At 35.9% G+C, this 23905-nt stretch overlaps 1 protein-coding gene across 1 annotated transcript in view; it reads right to left on the bottom strand.

Annotated features, from left to right (window-relative positions):
- LOC105739200 (tripeptidyl-peptidase 2-like) overlaps positions 1-22091 on the bottom strand; it is a gene marked incomplete at its 3' end in the record, with an annotated part of 41154 nt that extends 19063 nt beyond the window's left edge. Inside the window, exons 1-4 of the mRNA XM_030808909.1 lie at positions 22003-22091; positions 20223-20467; positions 19887-19965; positions 17988-18026 (exon numbers count right to left, since the gene is read on the bottom strand). Of these exons, the coding sequence (XP_030664769.1) occupies positions 17988-18026; positions 19887-19965; positions 20223-20467; positions 22003-22032 (393 nt within the window). The remainder of the gene's footprint in view (positions 1-17987; positions 18027-19886; positions 19966-20222; positions 20468-22002) is intronic.
- Between the last annotated feature and the right edge of the window lie 1814 nt (positions 22092-23905).

Genomic DNA, 23905 nt, shown 5'->3' with positions numbered 1-23905 from the left:
GACCTTAATTGTATGTCCTATCCTGAAATGATTAGCAGATAACGGTAATCATTTTAATGAGTAGTTCACACAAGGTTTCTCCCTGAGTCTCTATTATAAAAGGAAAGGAAAGTATGGAATAAAAAATGTCTTGTTAGTAAGAAAGCTAAATGAAAGAAAGAATAGTAATTTATTCCTTTATTCACTGAATTTTTTTGAACAAATATTTACCAGTAACTAGTTTTTTTGTGCTGGGGGATATGTCTGTGAAGCAAAATAGACCAAAACATCTTACCAAAATGGAGTTGATATTCTAGTAGGGCAAGAACAATTACAATAGAGTATCTTAAAAAATCATGAGTGCAAAAGAAAGATAAAGAAACAGAGTTAGAGGTTAGGAAATGTGTGGGAAGTTCCATTTTAAATAGGGTGAGCCTCAGTAGGAAGATAATATTAAGTAAACATTTAGCAATTATGAGGGACTTAACCTCCTGAATATGAGAAAAGCCCATTCCAGGATGAGAGGTGCCTTGAGCAAAGGCTTCAAGATGAGATATAATTTATGAGAAAAAAAAGGCCAGTTACAAGAGGGAAAAGTAGAGAATTAGGAGATGAACTCGGAGATAAAAGAGACTAATCTTATAGGGCCTTCAAGGTTATAGAGATTTTGGCTTTTACTTTAAGCAAAATGGGACACTATTTCTTCAATTTCATAATTTTGAAGAAATAAATGACCAATTGCCTTAGATTTAATGATGAAAAATCCAAATTCTGCCAAAATATTTAAAGAGGTTTATTCTGAGCCAATGAGTGACCATGACCTGTGGAAACAGTTTCAAGAGAGCACAAGAAAGTGTGCCCGCAGCAGTTGGCTTACAGTTTAGCTTTATACATTCCAGGGAGACTGCAAATGCAGGTAAAATCATAAATTGATACAGGAAAGGTATACATTGGTTCAGCCTGAAAAGGGAAAGCATGTTGAAGCACAGCCTTATAAGTTGTCAGTGGGTTTTAGAGCTTCTTTCGTTGGCAATTGGTTGTCAGAGCTAAGCTTTGTCTAAAGACTTGAGGCGTCAGTAGAAAGGAATGCTTAGGGTAAGGGGGTCTACTCTCTGTCATTTAATGCTATACCAGAGTCAGGTTGGACAGTAAGCCACGTTATATTGGGTTAATTTTAAAAAACCCCAACACTTAATGAGATATTATGGTTTGTAAGACATAATTCCCCAGCCCCCTTAGAAAGAAATCTGGGCAAGAAGAAAAAAAACGGTCAGAGTTCAGTCCTCAGATTTTGAAAGGCTGCAGAGTTGAGAATAGTCTGAAGGAAAACAAGGATGGAACAGAGAGACCATGAAGCTTTTGCAGCTATCCACATAAAAGATGATGGAAGCTTGGACCAAGGTGATAGCAATGGTGGTCATGTAAGTAGCTCTAAAATATTTGAAGGTAGAGTAGACAAAATGTGCTGAGGAATTAGTTGTGAAATGGAGAGATAGAAAGATATCAAGGAACACTCCAGGTTTCTTGCCTTTGTTAGATGGATGGTTGTGGAAGCTGGATGAAAGAACCAAAGCAAATGATTGTATAGAAAAATTGGTTCATTCAAATTATTAAATGAGTTACTAAAGTGCTCCTTAGAGATGACCCATTAATTTGAGTTTGGAATATTTTACTTAGTCAAGGCATGGGAATGTATGCATCTATTTTCATGTCAACTGTTGGCCCCATTTTAATTTTTTGTGTATTTCAGTTTTGCATTTTACAAGGTTCAGAACACATCATTTAAGTCACTGTTTATCCATTTTTGTTGCAGTTGTTGATTTTCTGGTTGTGACTCTGGTTATTGAAATTAATGAGAACTAGTCTTTGGGAAGATGGATTAAAGTCATTTGGAGAATGCCAGTTCTATATTATGTTATCACTGCTTTCTCTTCTATACTGAATACAAGCTAACAAGAGAAGGCATGGCTTAGAGTTTTTTTTTTATAATGCTAAGGAATAGCTGTGTTAGAGAGCTTGGCAAATGCCAACTGAACTAAAGTACACTGTATTATTTTTTTTTTCTGTTAAGCCCCTTCTATGAGGTAATAGAATTTCACAATAATTCACAGTTATCTGCATCAGGACCTCTTTAGAGTGCTGTTGACAAAACGTTGTAGTCTTTTTTTGACTATTTTCCATTTGGAAATTGCATCATGAATTTCTTAGAAGTAATTTTAAATACAGCTCCTGTAGAGTAATGTCAGAATGGGTAAATTCGTAACATCCTGATATGGAATTTTTGGCTTCCCTGTTTGTTTTGACTGCTTAAATAGTTACAGCTAATTTTAAAAGTTTGTTACTTAAGAGATTTTAGTTGAAACAAAATATTGCTGTATTGGTATGATTCCATTTATAGAAACTAAATCTGAATCATAATTTTACACTTGGAAACTCATTCTGCTTTTGCCTTTACAATTTTTATCATTAATGTTCTCAATTAATATAGACGTCTACATAACGCTACCTAAAAGTTTTGGCGCATTTTACCAACTAGATATTATCCCTAGATATAAAGAGTTTGTAGTTCTACATGGAGGACAAAAACACATATCATAGTAATGTAAATAAAATACATAAGATAATTATATAACTAATGAGAATCTTAAACTCATAAAATGTCAGAGGATGAGTATCTATTCCAATTGACAATAAGGCCACAATTTTTTTTTTTAAAAAAAGAGCAAGGATGAAAATCTTTGCATTAAGTGAAAGATTCAGGAAATGGTAGAGAATATCATTGGGGATATTTTGACCAAAGCCAGTGGGAAGGTCGATGAGTGTTCAGTGGCCGTGACCAAAACATCACAACCAGAGTAAAGGCAAAGGAAAATGTTAAATGTCCTGAACATTTATTGGTATCCTCCAACATGTCTTCCTCACTAGTTGATGGCTACACCCTATAATCAGAGGGTTATTCCTTTACCTGAAGGTTTTGATACATTCTTAAACACCTCAGGTATCTACTCAGAGTTTCAAGGAATCTGTGCCCGAAGGCAAGATGATGCAATTCTGTCTTTTACTTGGTTTAAGGATTATGCTTTGGCTGAATGAATGGCCAAGAAGAGCAACAATTTCACTTTAGCCAAATAGAAGGAGAAGCCTTCCTCATTCTCAAGTACATTAATTCAGGTATCTTTTATGGTTTGTTTTTTACATGATTTACTATTTTGCCTCCTGCTATTTCAACCTTCTCTTTAAAATGTTTCTAATGGTCCTTGAATGTGAGAAGATGGTTTCAGGCCAAATACATTTATTAGAACATCCCGACATCCCTCATGCAAAGGAATGGGTCATTGCCTCTTTGCTGGAGGAAGTCCTCTGTGGTCTTGGTTGCCTAGTGGCTTCCTGTGGGTAGTCTACTGATGCTTAGTCTCCATAGCTTTCTGCTGAGAGGCAAATGTTAGTTGGTCTTTAATTCAATGGCACGATATGACAAATCTAATAAATGTACTTTTCACAAATGTGGGTAAATTAGATTATTCCCACAGAACATGATGAACTCTTCTGGAGCCCAGCTAATCCTCATTCTGCTATCTACATTGACAATTAGTTCTGGAGGGAGGAAGAGAGGCTGTGCAGACAAAACACCAACATTTATCCTTTTAGATTGTAATCACTTACAGCACTTTTAAAAATAGCTTGATTTTCCCACACATTTTACACATTTGGAAACTGGATGGTTGATTTTTAGAAGAAGATGGGTAGAGAATCAAGAGAGTGATTATTAAATATCCTCATCTTAAAAGGAGAAAATGGCTAGCAGGAGAACCAGCAGTCAAAGGGTGAGAAAACATATTTGGAGGAATTGAGGATGGCCCCAGCAGACTCATCTAAAAGGCTTGTCTAAGACTTGTCTAAGCAAACTGCAGCACCAAACCTGGGAATCATCCTTGACATCGCTGACACCCACCCTGGTTCTTTCAGCAAAATCTGTAGACATTTCATCAAAACATAACCAGAACGTGACAACTGCTCACCACCTTCACTGCATAACTCCAGCCCAAGTCACCATCTTCTCCTGGATACAAAAGCTTGCTAACTGGTCTTTTGTTTCTACCTTACCCTCCTACAATCTTTTCTTTAAGTAGAAACCAGGATGAGCCTGTTAATACTCAAGTCAAATGGTATCAGGCCTCTACACAGACACTCCAGTGGCTTCCCAAGTCAATGAAAAGAAGAGGCAAGTTTGCGCAATCTTCTTCCCTCCCACCCCATCCTTGCCTGGTGCGTCATGAATGCATCTCCCAGCTTCTTCCTCTTGCTCACTCTGCTCCAGCTATTATGGTCTACTGGCCATGTCTCATACATGCCAGGCAAGGCACCACTTATTGATCCTACTTGCAGACTACTTTTCTCCCAGATATCTGTGTTTCCTCTTTTATATTCTTTAGGTCTTTGCTCAAAGGTCATCTTTATAATGAGTCTTTTTCCCTGGCACACTGTAACAATGCCTTCCCTCTTATCACCATCAGACTTAATATGTGTTGACACATCTATCTATATGTACATGTGTATATGTAGTCTGTGTGTACATATAGTATTTGTGGTGTACAGAGTCTGTTTCCTCCCTGAAGAACGAGCTGCATGGACACAGACTCTCTGTTTTGTTCACTGCTGTGCCCCAGTATCATGGATGGTACATGGCACATAAAAGACACTTAATAAATATTTATTGAGTCTGGACATGGTAGCTCACACCTGTAATCCCAGAATTTTGGGAGATTGAGGCAGGAGGATCACTTGAAGTTCAGAGTTCAAGGACAGCCTGGGCAACAGAATGAGATTCTGTCTCTAAAGATAAATAAATAATAAAAGTAAATAAATACATATTTATTGAATAGATCAATAACTTATTTTTTAACTTTAATATGATTTCCTCTGGGAAAGCAAATGTGCAAACTCTTTTTCCATGACTTCCTGAAAGTTCAGAGTAAACTATTTCATTCTGTAGAAAAAGCATAAATTTTAAACATGGACTTTTGAAGGGCACTAAGTTGGTGCTAGGGAAGAAAGAATTTAACAAAAACGAGAGCATGGTAAGACAGGAGCCAGTGGCAGAGATCCTGTGTCTCTGGGGAAAAGACTGATGGTGAAAATAAAACTGGCCACTAAAATTAACTACCTAAGGGCTCCTGGGTGACCATCAGCAAAGACTTCAGCTCTGAGGAACAGGAGGACAGAGACAGCTCTGACTGCAACCGAAATCCAACACTATCTGAAGAACCACCAAGTCTGTTGGGATTTTTTCCTGACCATTTCTATATCCTCCACTGTTCTCACAGCTACTTCCCATTGTCCACAGGACCTCTTACCCAGATTCTAGCCACCACGTTTCTGAGAGTTCAGCCTTGCCACTTCTTTCTCTACACCATGAATGTAGAACTCTTTCTAAAAGGTGAATGTGATCGTGTTATATTCTTCCTTAAAACTCTTTGCTAGCTTTCCCCATTTAACCAGAGAGAATGAAGTTTGAGTTCTTAATATACGTCGAGAGTTTCCAACGTCATGGCTCACCATTCCTCCAGCTTTTAACTCTCTATAGCTGTGCTACATTGTCTCCAACTGCTGGGTCTCTATGAACTTCCATCCCTCTGCAGCCCCAAATCCTACCCCTCTGTTCATCTTCCATAGTGCAGTTGGATGAGAAGCCTCCCCTGATACCTGCTTCATTGGGCTAGATGTCTTCGTAAGAGTCCTGTAGCATCCTGCATTACAATACAGATTGCACATATTCATAGTATTATAATCACACTTTTTAGTCTTATCAGTCTTTTCTCTAGACTGTAAGTTTTTTATTTTTTGTGTGTATTGTTTTACTTGTTTTTAGTTGACAGATAAAACTGTATATTTGTATAGTGTTCATCATGGTGTTTTGAAATATGTATACATTGTGGAATGGTTAAATCAATCTTATTAATACCTGCATCACCTCGCATACTTATTTTTGTGGTGAGAACTCCTTAAGATATATTGAAACTTTCAAGAATATAATACATAGTTATCAACTATAGTTACCATATTGGACAATAGATTTCTTGAATTTATTTTTTCTATTGAATTGAAATTTTGTGTCCTTTGACCAAAATCTTCTGAGCCCCCACCCCGTACCCCTGGAAACCACCATTATTATGCTCTCAATCTCTGTGGCTTTTATTTTTTAAGATTCCCCATATGAATGAGTCCATGCAGTATTTGTTTTTCTAAACCTCACTTATTTCACTTAATATAAATGTCTTCCAGGTTCATCCATGTTGTTGCAAATGCAAGATTTCCTTCATTTTTAAGGCTTAATAATACTCCATCGTGCATATATACCACATTTAAAAAATCCATTCATTTGTTCATGGGTACTTAGGTAGATTTCATATTTTGGCTATTGTGAACAATGCTGCAGTAAACATGGGAGAGCAGATATCTCTTTGACATACTGATTTAATTTCCTTTGGATACAGACCCAGTAGTGGGATCGCTGGGTCATGTGATAGTTCTATTTTTAATTTTTTGTGGAACCTCCATATTGTCTTCCATAAAAGCTCTATTCGTTTACATTCCTTCCAACACAGTGGAAGAGTTTTCTGTTTTCTACATCCTTGCCAACATTTGTTATCTTTTATCTTTTTGATCACCAAAATAACAGGTGTGTGGTGATATCTCATTGTGATTTTAGTTTGCATTTTCCTGATAATTACTGATGTTGAACATTTTTCATATACCTGTTAGCCATGTATATCTCCCTTTGAGAGATAACTGTTCATATCCTTTACCTGTTTTTAAGAATTGCGTTCTTTTGTTACTACTGAGGTATATGAGTTCCTTGTGTATCTTAGATATTAACCCCTTATCAAATGCATTTACATATATTTTCTCCCATTTCACAGACTGTCTCTTCACTCCGTTGATTGTTCCCTTACTGTACAGAAGCTTTTTAGTTTGATATAATCCCATTTGTCTTTTGTTTTTGTTGCCTGTGCTTTTGGCTTTATATCCAAAATGTTATTGCCCAGAGCAATGTCACACAGCTTTTTTTCTATGTTTTCTTCTAGTGGTTTACAACTTGTGTCATACATTTAAATGTTTAAGACTTATTAGGTTAACTCTTCCATTTTGAGCTGATTTTTGTATATGGCGTGAGATAAGAATCTAATTTTATCCTTCTGCATGTGGGTATCCAGTTGTTCCAACACTATTTATGAAAAGACTGTTCATTCCCCATTGTGTGTTATTGACATCTTTGTCCTCAATTGACTATAAATATGTGGTTTTATTTCTATGCTCTGTATTCTGTTCCATTGATGTATGTGTCTGTTCTATTACTCTATGTGATAGTACCATGCTGTTTTAATCACTATAGCTCTGTGGTATGCTTTGAAGTCAGGTAATGTGATGGCTCCAGCTTTGTTCCTTTTGCTCAATATTTTTTTGGTTATTCAGGGATCTTTTGTGGTTCCATACAGATTTTAAGTTTTTTTTTTATATTTCTGTGAAAATTGTCATTTTGATAGAGATTGCTTTGGAAAGTATGGACATTTTAACAATATTAATTTTTCCAATCCATGTTCGTGGGATACTGTTCCACTTATTTGTGTCTTCAATTTTTTTCATCAATGTTTTACAGTTTTTCAGTGTACAAATATTTAACCTCCTTGGTTAAGTTTTTTCCCCAAAACAGTTGTATGTTGCTTAACAATGGGGATATGTTCTGAGAAATGTGTCATTAGACAATTTCGTCTTTGTACAAACATCACAGAGAATACTTACAGAAGCCTAGATGGTATAGCCTACCATACACCTTCACTATGTGGCATAGCCTGTTGCTTCTAGGCCACAAACCTGTACAACATATGCCTGTACTGAATACTCTGGGCAATTGTAACACAGTGTTAAGTAATTGTGTATCTAAGCATACCTAATCATAGAAAAGGTACATTAAAATATGGTATAAAAAGATTAAAAAGTGATACACTTGCATAGGGCACTTACCATGAACGGGGCTTGCAAGACTGGAAGTTGTTCTGGGTAAGTCAGTGAGTGGTGAGTGGATGTGAAGGCCTAGGACATACTACTGTAGATTCATAATCACTGTACACATAGGTTACACTACATTTATTAAAAATAAATATTTTTCTGTAATAAGGAATTAACCTTATCTTACTATAACTTTACTTCATAAAATTTTTGTTATTTTTAAATTTTTTACTCTTCTGTAATAACACTTAGCTTAAACCACAAACACATTGCACAGCTCCATAAAAATATTTTTTCCTTATATTCTTATTCTGTAAGCTTTTTTCTAGAATTTATTCATTTACTTTTTTTACTTTTTAAATGTTTTTGTTAAGAACTAAGATGAAAACATATTAGCCTAGGCATATACAGGGTCAGGATCTTCAATATCACTGTGTTCCACTTCCACATCTTGTCCCACTGGAAAGTTTTCAGGAGCAATCACACGCATGGAACTGTCATCTCCTATGATAACAATGCCTTCTTCTGGAAGACCTCCCAAAGGACTCCCCCGAGGCTGTTCTACAGTTAACTTGTCTATTATAGGTAGGAGTACACTCTAAAATAATGATAAAGTGTACCGTACAGTAAATCCACAAGCCAATTGGATAAATAGTAAATCCATAAGCCAAATAACAGTTGTTTTTATAATTATCAAGTATTATGTGCTGTACATAATTGCATGTGTTATATATTTGAGATGACTGGCAGCACAGTAGGTTTGTTTACACCAGAATCACCACAAACACATGAGAAATGCATTGTGCTAAGATGATAGGAATTTTTCGGCTTGATTATAATCTTATAGGGCCACTGTCTCATGTTTTCTGTCATTAACCAAAATTTCATTGTGCAGTAGGTAATTGTATTTTATGTTTTTTGGAGCAATTGTAAGTAGAACTGCTTTCTTGATTTCTTTTTCTGATAGTTCCTAGTTAGCATATAGACATTCCACTGATTTTTGTATGTTGATTTTGTACTTTGCAGTTATACCAAATTATTAGTTCCAACAGCTTTCTGGTGACATCTTTAGAGTTTTTAATATTTATGAATGTGTCATCTGCAAACGGGGATGATTTAACTTTTTCGTCTCCGTTTTGGATGCCTTTCATTTCTTTCCCTTGCCTAATTGCTCTGCCTAGGACTTCCAGTACTTTGTTGAATAGAATTGAGAAGAGTGGGCATCTTTGTCTTGTTCCTGATCTCAGAAGAAAAGCTTTCAGCTTTTCCCTGCTGAGTACAATGTTAGCTGTGGGCTTGCCATATATAGCCTTTTTTGTTTTGAGACATTCTTTCTATATCTAATTTATTAAGAATTGTTATCATAAGAGAATGTTGAATTTTTTCAAGTACCTTTTCAGCATCTATTGAGATGATCATATGGTTTTTATCCTTCATTCCACTAATTTGGTGGATCATGTTTTTATGTTAACTATGTTCACATCCCTGGGATAAACTGCACTTGATCATGGTGAATAATCCTTTTAATGTGCTGTTGAATTTGGTTTGGTGATATTTTGTTGAGGATTTTTGCGTCTGTGTTCATCGGGGATATTGGCCTGTAACTTTCTTTTCTTGTAGTGTTGTTTTCTAGCTTTTATATCAGGCTAATGGTGGCCTCGTAAAATGTTTAGAAGTATTCCCTTTACTTCATTATTTTGTGAAGATGTAAACTAAATCTATCTTGTTTACAGTTGTGTTTCCAGTGTCTAACATGACACCTGCCACATGTTAGGAATTCAAAACTTGTTTAATGAATAGTTGTATTTTTCCAGGTGTCAGTATCTGAGAGTCATGGTTCAGAAGAATACTCCCCAGGTAGGGAGTTGGGTGAAAGAATATGCTATTTTCCTCCCAGGAACAAATGTGTAAACCTGGAGCTCATAAAGAATAGTGCTGCTGGGCATGGTGGCTCATGCCTATAATCCTAGCACTTTGGAGGCCAATGAAGGAAGATACATTGAGTCCAGAAGTTTGAGACCAGCCCGGGCAACATAGTGAGACCCCATATCTACAAAAAAAAAAATTTTTAAAAATTGCCAGATATGGTGGTGCACACTTGTAATCCCACCTACTTGGAGGCTGAGGTGTTAGGAATGCTCAAGCCCAGGAGGTTGAAGCTGCAGTGAGCATGAATACACCACTGTACTCCACAGCAGCCTGGGTGACACAGCAAGACCCTGTCTCAAAAAAACAAGAGAGCTCTTCCTTCTTTGATGAAACTGTCTCGGACTTGTTGGGAAGGGCAGAGAGAGAGGGAGCGAATGAGAATAATACAACTATTATTGAGAGTAATACAATTATTATTTCCCTGTTGGAAAGAACTATCATCAAGATCTTTCCTTAGCTCCAGGGAATCCCCCATCTCCCTCAGATCAAGGCCTTGGTCTTTCTTTTTCCATTAATTTTTACACAGTTCAACTATAAATACAGAGTATTAAACATGTTAATGCAAGTATAATCATAGGCCTTTGATATAAAAATTACATGACAGAGAGATCTTCCATTTGATTGTTATTGCTTTTTCCCAATTAGCATGAAAGACTTAGTCAACTAATAAAAGGTTTAAGGAACGAATGAGTCACTGATTTTCAAATGTTTTGAAAAATTTCCTTGCAATGAAGTTGGCAATAATGCCTTTCTATACAGCTTTAAAGGGGGAAATATGTTTTATTGGATAAATTTAACTTTCTTGGCACAGTGTCCCAATTATACATAAATGTTGGGCTTTATTAGCTGGCACCACTGGAATAGAACAAATCTTGTGATTATTTTAATCCATCATCAAAGGTGCTCCTAAATTCCATAGCAAGCATATGGTGAAGGCTGTGGCCTGCTGTCTGCTGCATGTTGGAATAGGCGTGTGTGGGGAGGGACAGACTCAGAAACCACTGCAATAATGTGCTGCCTATCATCTTTTATTAAAATTTATTTAATTTTTGTTTATTTATTCATTGTTTTGAGATGGAGCTTTGCTCTGTCACCCAGACTGGAGTCCAGTGGCATGATCTCAGCTCATTGCAACCCCTGCCTTCTGGGTTCAAATGATTCTCCTGCCTCAGCCTGCCGAGTAGCTGGGTCTAGAGGTATATGCCACTACGCCCAGCTAATTTTTGTGTATGTGTGTATTTTTAGTAGAGACGGGGTTTCACCATGTTGGCCAGGCTGGTCTCGAACTCTTAACCTCAAGTGATCTGCCTGCCTCTGGCTAGGTGGAGGCAACAGATACAGTAAGAAGTAAGATATATTTTCAGCATTTGCATTTCAATGCCTTTAGGTGGGGCATGAACTCTTCAGTTTGCCACAAATACCACCACATTCTATTGCCATTCATCAGCCAATTTACACCTTCTATTACTAGCCCTCCTCCAGTAAGACATTTGATTTTGAGACCTCAGTTTACAATCCTATTTCTCTATTTCCTAACTTCTTTGTTTTTCTTTTTCTATCATTTGAGTGAGGCTTCAGGTAATTTTTACAAAAGCGTAAATGAATAATATGCTGCCAGTCCTTTCTTATGTAAAATAGTCTTTCTGTTTTCCTCACACGTTAAAGCAACTTGGCTGTGGGAAGATTAATGAGTTGTAAAAGTTTTTCCTTAAAATCCAGTATATAACACTCCCTTATCCTGTATTACTTAGTTGACAGTGTTGGTAGCATTTTGGGAAGGGCTATCATTAAATTTGTTAAGAACTCATAGGGTCCTGTATTAAATGATTTCTATTAGTTAAATATTTCTTTCTTTGGGCTATTAATTGCTACTTTTGTTCTTGATGATTCCTTATGAATCCCATAATTCTGAGAGTGATATTTTGCCCTCCATCCTTCATTTATTTATCCTTTTCTGCTTTATTGTTTACGAATCAATTTTTATTGATTTTAAATAACTTCTGGGAAAGATTCTAAAGATTGTTCTGTAAATCAGTGATCCAATTTTCCCCAAGAGTTAATGCTACTTTTTGCTATCTCCAATGAGAATGGCAATTTTGTGTCCTGAAATTCCATCTTCTCTCCCCCTTCTATCTCTGCCTCTTGTAATGCCTTTATACATTGCCTTTTCCTGCTTTGTGATTTTCTGTTCTTCTTTCACAAATACAGTATTTACTTGCATCCTTATGTAAGGCAGCAGTGAGCTCTGCCTCTCAATTTTCATGATTTCCCTCCTTATTTTGCAGTGGTATAAATAGAGTCCATGCTATTTATATTTTCCATTTACTTTCTGTATGCAGGGGGTTGGAGGGGAACGGCTGTTCTAGCCCTGATAGTTTTGCCAATAGTAAGTCTGTTCGTGAGAGTGTAATTCCCACCACTCCAACAGCAGATTGCGTCTATTACAATCTTTCAGGACGAAAATTGGACTTCCTCCTATTCTGATTTCCCAGATCTCTATATAGTTACATCTTGAATGATGAAAAACAGAAACAACTGCCACTATATCATTACTCAGTAGGTATCTCCTACGGAGAAATGAGGAGTAGAGAAAGATAGGATGTGTCTGTATCTAGTTGTTCACCATCGATGGAAAAAGAAGTGATGCAGAAAAGGGGAAGTAAATGGATCACTTTCTATTACATCTGGAAAAATTGCTCATACAAATGGACCCAAGAAAGACAGTGATAAATCTCAGTTTACTGTTGCTTTTGAAGGAAAGATTTTTGCTCTGTTATTTAATCTTAACATGATGATTATAAAAAATACCAAGAGGGAGGAAAAGTAAAACAAATAGTAAACAGGGAGAGACCAGTATAAAGCAAACTGGAGGCAAATTGATGACTGTCATCAATCTAAAATTGAGTATCCCCCAGAAGATAGCTGAGGCATCAGATCATCAAGCAAAACTTCCCTGTGACGCATTTTACTGTGATTTATATGTATAATGAAAAAATGGCTTCGGTAGCTTTTCCTTTGTTTATCCACAAAGACACTACGTTTAAATCTGCCCTGCAATCTGGATCTGGTTCTCTCTGCCTTGTGGTGCTGTTACTTTTCCACCCACGATGTGCATGCACGTGCTTCTAAGGGTAGCAGATAACTCTTGTTTGGTTATTTGCTAAACTTCTTTTTCTCCTTCTGTGATGTTTACCTATGATTTAGAGAGAAAGTAGTTTGGCTGATTTTGTTGCTGGTTTAAGCTCTGACTTATTTCACTGCTAACGTTATAGGATGGCAGCCTGTTCCCTCAGATGAGCTTAGAAAACCTTTCAGTGATGTTTTTATGTGTGTTTTTTTTGGGTTTTGTTTTTTTTTTTCTAGCAAACAAGATTGCAGTCCTTAGAGAAGCAGTTACCAACTGGACTTAACCTTTGTTGTAGTTTTGGCTTCATGGCATTATTCATGAAAATAGGATATGAAAATAAGTCTTTGTACTACAGTCTACAGAGGAAAAATTTAAATCCTGTTTTAAAAAACATACCTTATTTAACACAAATATAGCATATTTGTCTTATTTTCCATGAAAACTCACTGGTTTAGTTCCTTTGTCAAAATATTGCTCTTAGAACTTAAATGTGTACAGATACATATTTTCTTCATTCATCTGATGATGGACACTTAGATTGCTTTCAAATCATGGGTATTGTGAACAGTACTGCAATAATCATGGAAATGAAGGTATCTCTTTGATACATTGTTTTGCTTTCTTTTGGGTATATGCCTATCAGTGGGATTACTGGATCACATGGGAGTTCTATTTTTAGTTTTTTGAGGAACCTCCAAACTCTTCTCTATAGTGGCTGTAATAATTCACATTTCCACCAACAGTGAACAAGGGTACCCTTTTCTCCACATCTTTAGTGGCATTTGTTATTGTCTGTCTTTTGGATATTAGTCATTTTAACTGGAGTGAGATGATATCTTTGAACAGGGAGAGAGGTATGCTGCTCTTAGGCAGGCAGCCTGTGTGTTGTGAGGCACTTCCTCCTCAGACTCAGAGGTATTTGCTCTTGTTTTAGTACAGAAGAGAGAAAAGAGAATTGAATTTAAAATGAGCAATCTTTAAAATTAATTTAGGATTTACAATTAATTCTAACAAAGACCTATCAAAGGTGGGAAAAAAGATATCCCAGCAACCTCAAACTATCATTAAAAGCAAAAAAAGAGACAAGGAAAGTTTATGATGAATTATCTTAGGGAAACAAAAATCAAGGTTTTGTAATCAGCATTTTATGTATTAAATATATCAAATTAACATATATAAATGTTAGTGTAATCCTACAAGACGTTTCAGGACAGGGAATTTTTTATTAGTAAAAATTATAAACCTGGTAGTCTTAATTTCTAATCAAAAGAAAAATGGCGCTATTTTCACTTGCTGTATCACAATAATTCCTTCTTTGTACCAATAAATATTAATATTTTTATGACAATTCTCAAGGAGTTAACATAGTATCAATTTAATAGAAATAATTTTGTAACTTTAATCTTGAGAAATCTTGATTATGGTTTAAAAAGACAGTCAAGAAGAATCTTCAGAGCAGAAATGCTATGAAAATTTCTCTACAGTATATATTTAATGTTAAGTTTAGAAAAAAGGCATTCCAGCTATTCACGAAATATTTCAACAGTGTTCAAACCGAACAGTGTTATTTAGAAAGTCAAACTCACCTGCCAAACCAGTAACTACTCTTTGGGCAACACAACACGCTATAAGTTAAATTGTGGTTCAAAATAGCAACTTCTTCAGTTCTTAAAATTGTTAGTAACTGAATACTCAAAATTTTAAAAGCTTCACATAAACTATTTTAAAGATTTATATCATATTTGAGTGCTATTTATGATCTGTTAAAAGTGACAATATTCAGGCTGGATGCAGTGGCTCATTGTCTGTAATTTCAGCACTTTAGGAGGCTGAGCCAGGAGGATCGTCCAAGGCCAGGAGTTTTAGACCACCTTGGGCAACATACACAGTAAGACCTCTCTCTGTAAAAAGTAAAAATTAGCCAGGCATAGTGGCACACGCCTGTAGTCCCAGCCACTTTAGGGAGGCTGAGGTGGGAGGACCACTTGAGCCCAGGAGCTGGAGGCAACAGTGAGCTACGAACGTGCCACTGTACTCTACCCTGGAGTGTAGAGTGAGACTGTCTCTTAAAAAAACAAACAAACAAAAAATATATTATTGCATTTTAGGAGGAATTTTAAAAAGGGTGACATACATTTTCAAATCAAGTCACTGAAATAAACATACGTGTGCATGTGTCTTTATAGCAGCATGATTTATAGTCCTTTGGGTATATACCCAGTAATGGGATGGCTGGGTCAAATGGTATTTCTAGTTCGAGATCCCTGAGGAATCGCCACACTGACTTCCACAATGGTTGAACTAGTTTACAGTCCCACCAACAGTGTAAAAGTGTTCCTATTTCTCCACATCCTCTCCAGCACCTGTTGTTTCCTGATTTTTTAATGATGGCCATTCTAACTGGTGTGAGATGGTATCTCACTGTGGTTTTGATTTGCATTTCTCTGATGGCCAGTGATGATGAGCATTTCTTCATGTGTTTTCTGGCTGCATAAATGTCTTCTTTTGAGAAGTGTCTATAAAGACACATGCACACGTATGTTTATTGCGGCACTATTCACAATAGCAAAGAGTTGGAACCAACCCAAATGTCCAACAACGATAGACTGGATTAAGAAAATGTGGCACATATACACCATGGAATACTATGCAGCCATAAAAAATGATGAGTTCGTGTCCTTTGTAGGGACATGGATGAAACTGGAAAACATCATTCTCAGTAAACTATCGCAAGGACAAAAAACCAAACACCGCATGTTCTCTCTCATAGGTGGGAATTGAACAATGAGAAGTCATGGACACAGGAAGGGGAACATCAGACTCCGGGGACTGTTGTGGGGTGGGGGAGGGGGGAGGGACAGCATTAGGAGATACACCTAATGCTAAATGACGAGTTAATGGGTGCAGGAAATCAACATGCACATGGATACATATGTAACAAACCTGCACATTGGCACATGTACCCTAAAACCCAAAGTATAATAAAAAAAAAAAAAAAAAAAGAGAACACCTAAAAAAAAAAAAAAAAAAAAATCAAGTCACTGAAACCCAGAGGAAAAAAATCTATTAAGAATTATATACAAAATGCTATTTATCTTCATCAATTGGAAATTATACATGTATTTTTTTCTTTGTAATGTGGCTATAAAACTTTAATACTAATTATTTCTAAAATAAGAGCTTTATTGTGTACTTGCACTGAAGACAGAAAGGAATGAGCAGAGATAACTCTAGCTGCCAAGTTCTTCAAATGAAGCTTTACGAATCACCGAGTAAATGCCTTCCTATTCATTCAATGTACTACACAACCTAATTCAAACAACATCTACCCAAACTGGCAAAAGGTCAACAAAAATAAGAAGAAAAATAATTGGCTATGGCCTTCGTGAGAAGTGCCTTCTATTTTTAATAGATTCCTAGAATACCTTTTCCTTGTTCTCTAAAGCAGTAACTTGCAAACTATTTTCACAATGTCCCAAAGATATACACATTAATACATAAAATGAAATTATAATTTTATAAGCCTGATGAACTGACATTTCCTATTTTAAAAAAAATGCTGTTTTTATCCCATTACATGGCCCCCAAATGGTCAAGACACCCAGCTGAGAAATACTGATCTTTAGATCTTTCACCAGAAAGATGATTCCTAGTATCTGTATTTTGTTTGGACAAATTATTTACTATTATGTAATAATATGGACATTTCAGAAGACATTTTAATAAAGGAATTTAAGCTGTTACAGAATGGTGATTCCCCAGTTCCATATCACTACTAATTAAGAAGCATAAAGTTATCTTTTATTTATACATTAGGACATTACTGATTTTCCCACTGTAATTCTTTCTGTTTAAAAAGAAATCATGAAAATGTTGAATGACGTAGCAGGTCTTCACCAGAAAGCTTATTAAATATGCGGTTCCTTTCATATATATATATATACACACACACACACACATATGTATGAATGTATGTATGTATGTTTTGTTTTGAGACTGGAGCACAGTGGTGTGATCTCAGCTCACTGCAGCCTCCACCTCCCAGGCTCAAGTGATCTTTCCCCCTCAGCCTCCAATAGAGTAGCTGGGACTATAAGTGTGCCACCACGCCTGGCTAATTTTTGCATTTTTTTGTAGAGACAGGGTTTCATCATGCTGCCCAGGCTGGTTTCAAACCCCTGAGCTCAAGGGATCTGCCCAATTTGCCCTCCTAAAGTGCCGGGATTACAGGCATGAGTCACTGCGCCCGGCCCTAAAACATATTTATAGCAGAAATTTTCTTTTCTGAGTTAAATCTGGCCCAGCAATAAATCAAAGATTGCTTAATATGCTGCAGAGAGGCTGATCAGACCACTTAGTAGAGATGGGCTTAAAATCTGTGTTCTTAGCGTAAGCTGTAATTGTCAGTGAACAGTCCTTATTTCTGTTCCTGCTGCATCCATTGCTCTTTATTGTTTCTCTTCTTTCAGAACCAGAATGGATACAAGAGCAGGGAATAAAGTTCACTTTAAAAAGCTGCAACATTTTATTAATCAAATCACCCAATTTAAAAGTGCTTTTAGACTTTAAAAATAATTAAGTGCTTTAGCTTATTATGGCTAAAAAAAAAAATTACATCCATCTCTCTATAAAATTGTAAATATGAAAAATTTCAAATATTGTTACTTGTTGTCATATCTGTAGCAAGAAATGAATAGCATTAAAATTTTTGTATACACAGAGAAAATGAGTCTTCCAGGAATTTATGGTGGGGAAAAAAAAAACCTTTAGAAAAGCAGTATGTCAACAATGCTTCTAAGTACAGCTAAGAGCACTATACTTCAGAATGCAAAGAAAGGAAACTAAGGGAGACTTATTAAAAAAAAGGTTTCTAATAGTGACAGAAAAAAGTTTAATATGCAAATAAGGCTTTAAGACATCTTTTTTAAGAACTGACAATCAGTACCTTTTTAAATTTTCCTTGTCGTTTTGCTGCAGACTGCCCCTGGGAGTTAGAACGACATTCTGTAAGAAAACATGCATAATCTACACAGGATGGAGACAGAACCTCTGTCTAATTGTCTTTCAGTTTATGTTCCACCTGTGTCACACCATTTAGAAGGCTCAGGTCTGTGATTAAGATGGCATGCTTTTAAAGAAAGCAACATTGCCACTTTCATTTCTTACATAAGAAAAAGTACTCAAATATGTTATTACTAAGAGTACATGTCAACTTCTTACTGAAAAATTTAGTAGATCAAAATCCATTACTTACGAAAGCGTTTCTTAAAATAGTAAATTTAGTTGATGGTCTAGTCTGATTAAAGGGCACCACAACAACCCCACAGCCTATGCATTCTTATAAAAAGCAACAAAGTTACTGTGAAAGTCAAAGTGAAGTAAAAGTTACCTTCCCAACTACCAAAAAACAAGAAATGCTAAACCACTGAGAAAAGATTACATAAACAATGTGATGGAAGTTATAACGAACTCAACAGCTTTAAATTACTGCTTTCTCCCAGGAAAGTCTCCCTTGATAAATAGCTACCACAGTTAACATCACATATTTATAATTTAATTTCACAATTGTCTCCTAAAACAATGTAACTATTTCTGAATTGCTAAAAGCCCACTTTTACTAATAATGCTTTTCTGTTATACTCTTCACAAGTAAGCGGACTTTTCAAAGTGTCACCTCTCATCTGAATGAAAATTCATAGCTGACGCCCAATAGCTGAAGCAGCTATGCTTCCTCTGAAATGAAATCTACAAAAAAAACTACCAGGGTTTCTTAAATCAGTGCATGTATTAATTGCAAATCATTAACTATTGATTTACTTCAAATTATACTAAAGTACGTATGTATAAACAGTACAAAGAAATGAGACCCAAGAAATGTCAGGGTAGGCAACTTTTTCTAAGCACATATTTCCCCAATTATGCTTCAATGACAGTAAATAAATGGCCTTTGGTTCAGTAGTGGCAAAAAATATATATAATTCTTAAGATGTATGAGAACTACTCATTTTGATAACAGCATTTATGTAGTAGGCTTACTTAGCTCTGTAAGAAGTAATAGTAAAGATAAATGCAAAACTGTTAAGAATGACAACTTTTACCGGCATTGAGCTAAAATGATGATTATGACAAAAGGTGATAGATCTATATAAATACCATTCTCATAATAAATTTGTAATGAAAACACAGAAGGAAAAAACAAAAACAGGTAGGTACTTGTAAAACTGTAACATTTATCTCTAAACTACAACAACCAGAAACATATTTCTAACAAAAAGCATCATTTTGAAATTAAAAGGCAATACCAAAAGAAATATCTCATATTTTCCTACTTAACCATGTGAAATTCCAACAAGAAAGGTCTGTAGAAGTGTGAAGAAACATGTTTTAGAGTAATAATTGTTCTGACTACTTTTTAAAAGCACCCCAAGATAATCTGATTTATTCCTATGTCCATAATCTTATATGGACAACCAATCTTATTGGTTAAATTTCTATAACATGTTCTAATCTTAAACATCACATTTATTTAAGCCAAGTTTGATGTGTATTTACATGTTTCACAGGAAGTTCAAGTGTATTAGCCATAGGAGATAAGACAGGTTCAGGGCCTGAGTACTGTAGGCTTGTGAAAAAGAAGCCTAAATATTTCAAAAGTAGGATACATTTTAAAAGACAACTAAATATTAACTGACCTTCACTAGTAACCTGGGAAAAAAGGATTAAGATTTTTTTCCCAAGAGTATCTTCTCTTTTATCCATTCTGAAATGTGGAATTAATTGTTATCTTTAAAGAAATGGAAATTTTTTAATAGGTAATTTCGGTGTTTAAAAAACTAGTACTTACAGCTTTCTTTCCCAGTTCAGTCTTTGACAATGTTAAGGATCCTGCAAGATAGCATCCAGGTCCTGCCCCTTTAGGTATTCTAAACAAGAGAATTCAAAGAGAAAAAAAGCAACAAAAGAGAGTTTCACAAAGACAAGTAAGGGGAAAAACATGAAAACAATTCCACAGTGAATTTATTCCCATAGCTAAGACTTCAAAAATCAAAGGAAGAAATAACTTCAGCCAAAAAAAATAAATGACTACATACTCTAAATTTAGCCTAGATGTCATGAACTGACATTAAAAGGACTACAGTGTATAAGATGTGCAGTAAGTATAAGCAATGTTATCACTTACTTATCGTCAGGTAAGGAAGTAACAAAGAATGGCTGGTTATATTTGGGTGGTAATGTCAAATTGTTTGATTTCTTCTTCCCTAGAAGTGCAAAACTATGATTTTCATGAATATCTAAGCTCAAGGTATTAGACAATCTATGAGAAACAATAAATGGAAGGTCTTTAAGGCGTTCCAAATCACTGATTTGCTCATGGCGAATCTGCAGTCGAACTGTATAATCTCCTTTCTCCAGTTTCAAAGAATACTAAAAAAGAAAAACAACATTTGGGAAAAGTTAAGTTTAACCAAGTCAACGGAAATCACTGAAAGAGGATAAAGTGAAAGTTACCATTCACAGACTTGCTCATAATATGTGAGGTTCAGTGCAAGGCACTATCCAGACTTTCATATACACATGAAGTCCCTAGTACGCTGGTGAGCAGACAGGATCAGGGACATCAAGTGACCTGCCTAACATCACACAGCGTAAAGTGTAAGAGAGCTGGAGTCAGGTCTGACTTCAAAGCCCTCATTCTTTCCAGAACGACAGAATACTCCCACATTTTTAGAAAACTCAGTGGCTGCTTGAGAATGACAAAAGCAATGATTTTCTAGTTCATGGGTCCCTCAGAGACATATAAGAAACACTACCAAAAAAATGAGCAAAATTGATGCACCATAGAATATCTAGGACAAATATACACACGCACACACACACACACGTGTAACTTATGACTGCTGGTAATCCTTATTTACTTTTAGAGAGGGGGGGCTCACTATGTTGCCCAGGCTGAAGTGCAGTGGCTGTTAACTGGTGCAATCATATGCACCATAGCCTAGAGCTCCAGGGCTCAAGTGATCCTCCCACCTCAGCTTCCTGAGTAGATGGGATCACAGGCATGTGCCACCATGCCCAGCTGATCTTCAAATTACAACCAAAATGTCACTCCTTTATTACAGACAGGAAAAAAACAGGAAACCAACAGAGATCAAGGGATACAAATCTATTATGCAGTTAACAGGTTCAAGAGGAAGAGATGCTGTATCCTGTGTCAGCCACTTTTTCTGAGATTTAAAAAGTAACCAAAGTAATAGCACTGCAGTAGGCCAGTCTGTAATGAGATGTGACTGCTACTTGCTTTGAGGAAAATGGATACCATTCCTTTAACAACTAATTGAAAAAAATCTCCATAAATTATTTTCATTTGTCAGCATAAAATTATACATATTACAGGAAATATCTCATCTCTTTGCAGTAATATCCAAGGGATAATATGTCTATAAACTATGTGATTTTTCCCTGCAATAAAACAGCACAAAGCATAGTGCCTGGTATGTAGTAAGTGCTCATTACAGAGTTGTCCAATGAGGTAGTAAATTTAAAAGTAGAAATGAACTGAAGACACGCGGCCACTGCTGCAGTGCTCTCTTTAGCCCCCTCAGACTTAGGATCATTTCAAGAGGCTCACACATCTTTGATGTATGCTTTGATCATTCTACCTTCAGATAGGTAGAATCAGTGTATAGGAAGGAGAAACACTACACACCAAAAGTTACGCTGGCCAGTGTGGGCAAGGTTCACCCCCTGTCCTCCTCTAATTCATGGTGAAAGAGTTGACACCATCTGTTCTTCACCGACTACAACAAACAACAGGCTCTCATGGTTTGCGAAAGTACTAAATGCAAAGCTATAATTTTTGCTTTTTTTAAAGTATGAACATTACCATAACAAGAAACCAGGATTTTGTTAGTTCAGGAAACAGCTTCTGTTAATTCTAAAAGTCACCATCAATTTTATACCTGATGTGGATAGGCATCACCTGAACCCATCTGTCTTTTGTTCTGGTCAAAAATAATCCACAGTTGGCTGTCAAATTCAGATTCATATAATAGTTCACAAGTAGTGGGCAGCTTGGAGTTACTTCCCCACTCTTGGGCTATTAAAAAAAAAAAAAGATTACTTGGCATGATCTGCATATAATTTCTGATACAAATTTTTAATATTGTTATTGACATGAGACTTTTTCATTTAAAAAACATAAAAAATACTTGTGGTAAAAAATTTTGAAAATATAGAACACACAGTATTTTGGCACTTACAAAAGTCACTGCTTTCTTACAAACTTTTAAAAATACACACTTGGCTATGTGTATTCATTAATAAAGCAATATATACATACTTCAGGACCTCTAATTACTTTATAAAACTGAAATCTGAAAATTCACTGAAACCAATCCATTTCCCTAACATTATAACCAAATTGATGTGTTTTTCAATAACAGTTTCATTGAAATCTCACTGATCTTACAACAATTCTTTGGTCCAGCATTTACACTGGCCTCCATTACTTTTACCACCCATTCCACATGGGAGCTACTCTGATCTTTCCCTGTTCCAGTGCCTTCTTCGCAGAAAGCAAGCAGGCCCAGCACCATTACCAGAAGGCAGATGGTATTTCTGAGCCATCTAATTATCCCTGGGTCGGATGGCACCAATGGACAGTGATCAGTGATTTTATGAACTAAGGCTCAAAGCCAGGTCACCACTCAATTACGTTTTGTGACTTTACAACTGAATGGCATTTAATTACAAATTATAATTTCCTAAAGCGTAATTCCAAATTAACCAACGTTAATCACTTGATTCTGTTTTTTATATATACCATATACACTGTCTTTCCATTTTTGATTTTATGAATCATAAATAAAACACAAAAGTTCATCCTAAGGGTATACTTGACTAGGCAAACACTTACCTGATGAAAGTTATATGTCAGGACCATCTCATAAAGCTGACGGTTATTTGGCAAAACATCTCTTGATCCTAAAGGTTTTGTTTTTGCACTCATGGGCTGTAATGAGGAAAACTATAACTGGTTTGATTCAAGAGTTCATTGAATAAGACATAAATAAATAAGACATTGAATAAAACCATAAGCAACAAAATCTGTAACATACTGCAAAAAGTGGCAGATGAACCTTCTGACAGCTATCCTTTTCAGTAACTCTACAATATTTCAATCACCAACTTACATAACTATTTGATTGAATCATATCAATACATACAGTTTAAATTTGCAATAATATCACAAGGCAATCTTTTCATGGCAAAACATTTTCAAATGTCAACAAATAGCTCTTAACACACCAAATCCTAACATAGGGTGAAACTAAAAGTGTTGCAAGACAGGTTCTGATTTGTACCCCTTGTGCAAACTGTTGACAGTACTGTGTTGTGTGCAGCACAGACCTCCCCAGACCCCTGCTGCTCACCAGATGGCAGGGGCCACACTCAGCCCTCCTCCTGGCCGAGGGAATGGTATTTCATATTTTTAGTAGTCCTCTGAAGGAAGCTGCTCATGTACAGATTTTATAAAGGAGAAAACTGACACTGAAGAGTAAGTTTTAAATATAGTTTAAAATGTCAGTGAAACATAATCTACTCCTCTAAATTTAGCTCCAATTTTTTAGATTTAGGAAGAAAACATCAGGATAAGTTGGATATATCTTCAAAAGCTGGATGTTTTAATTTTTATTGATAATTCTAGGAAGCAGTATATCTTAAGACATTACCGTGTCACTGACTATTGTCCCTAATTGGTTATTTTAATGTACTTAAGACTAGGCTTCATGCCGATGAGTTAAGGTCAGATTAAACAAAAGAAACCAGGTATCTTTATAACACAGTGAGTATGTGAACACA

Source organism: Nomascus leucogenys, unplaced genomic scaffold (assembly GCF_006542625.1).
Source record: "Nomascus leucogenys isolate Asia unplaced genomic scaffold, Asia_NLE_v1 001194F_48874_qpd_obj, whole genome shotgun sequence".
Lineage (NCBI taxonomy): Eukaryota > Metazoa > Chordata > Mammalia > Primates > Hylobatidae > Nomascus > Nomascus leucogenys.
This window is presented reverse-complemented; position numbering and strand designations above follow the sequence as displayed.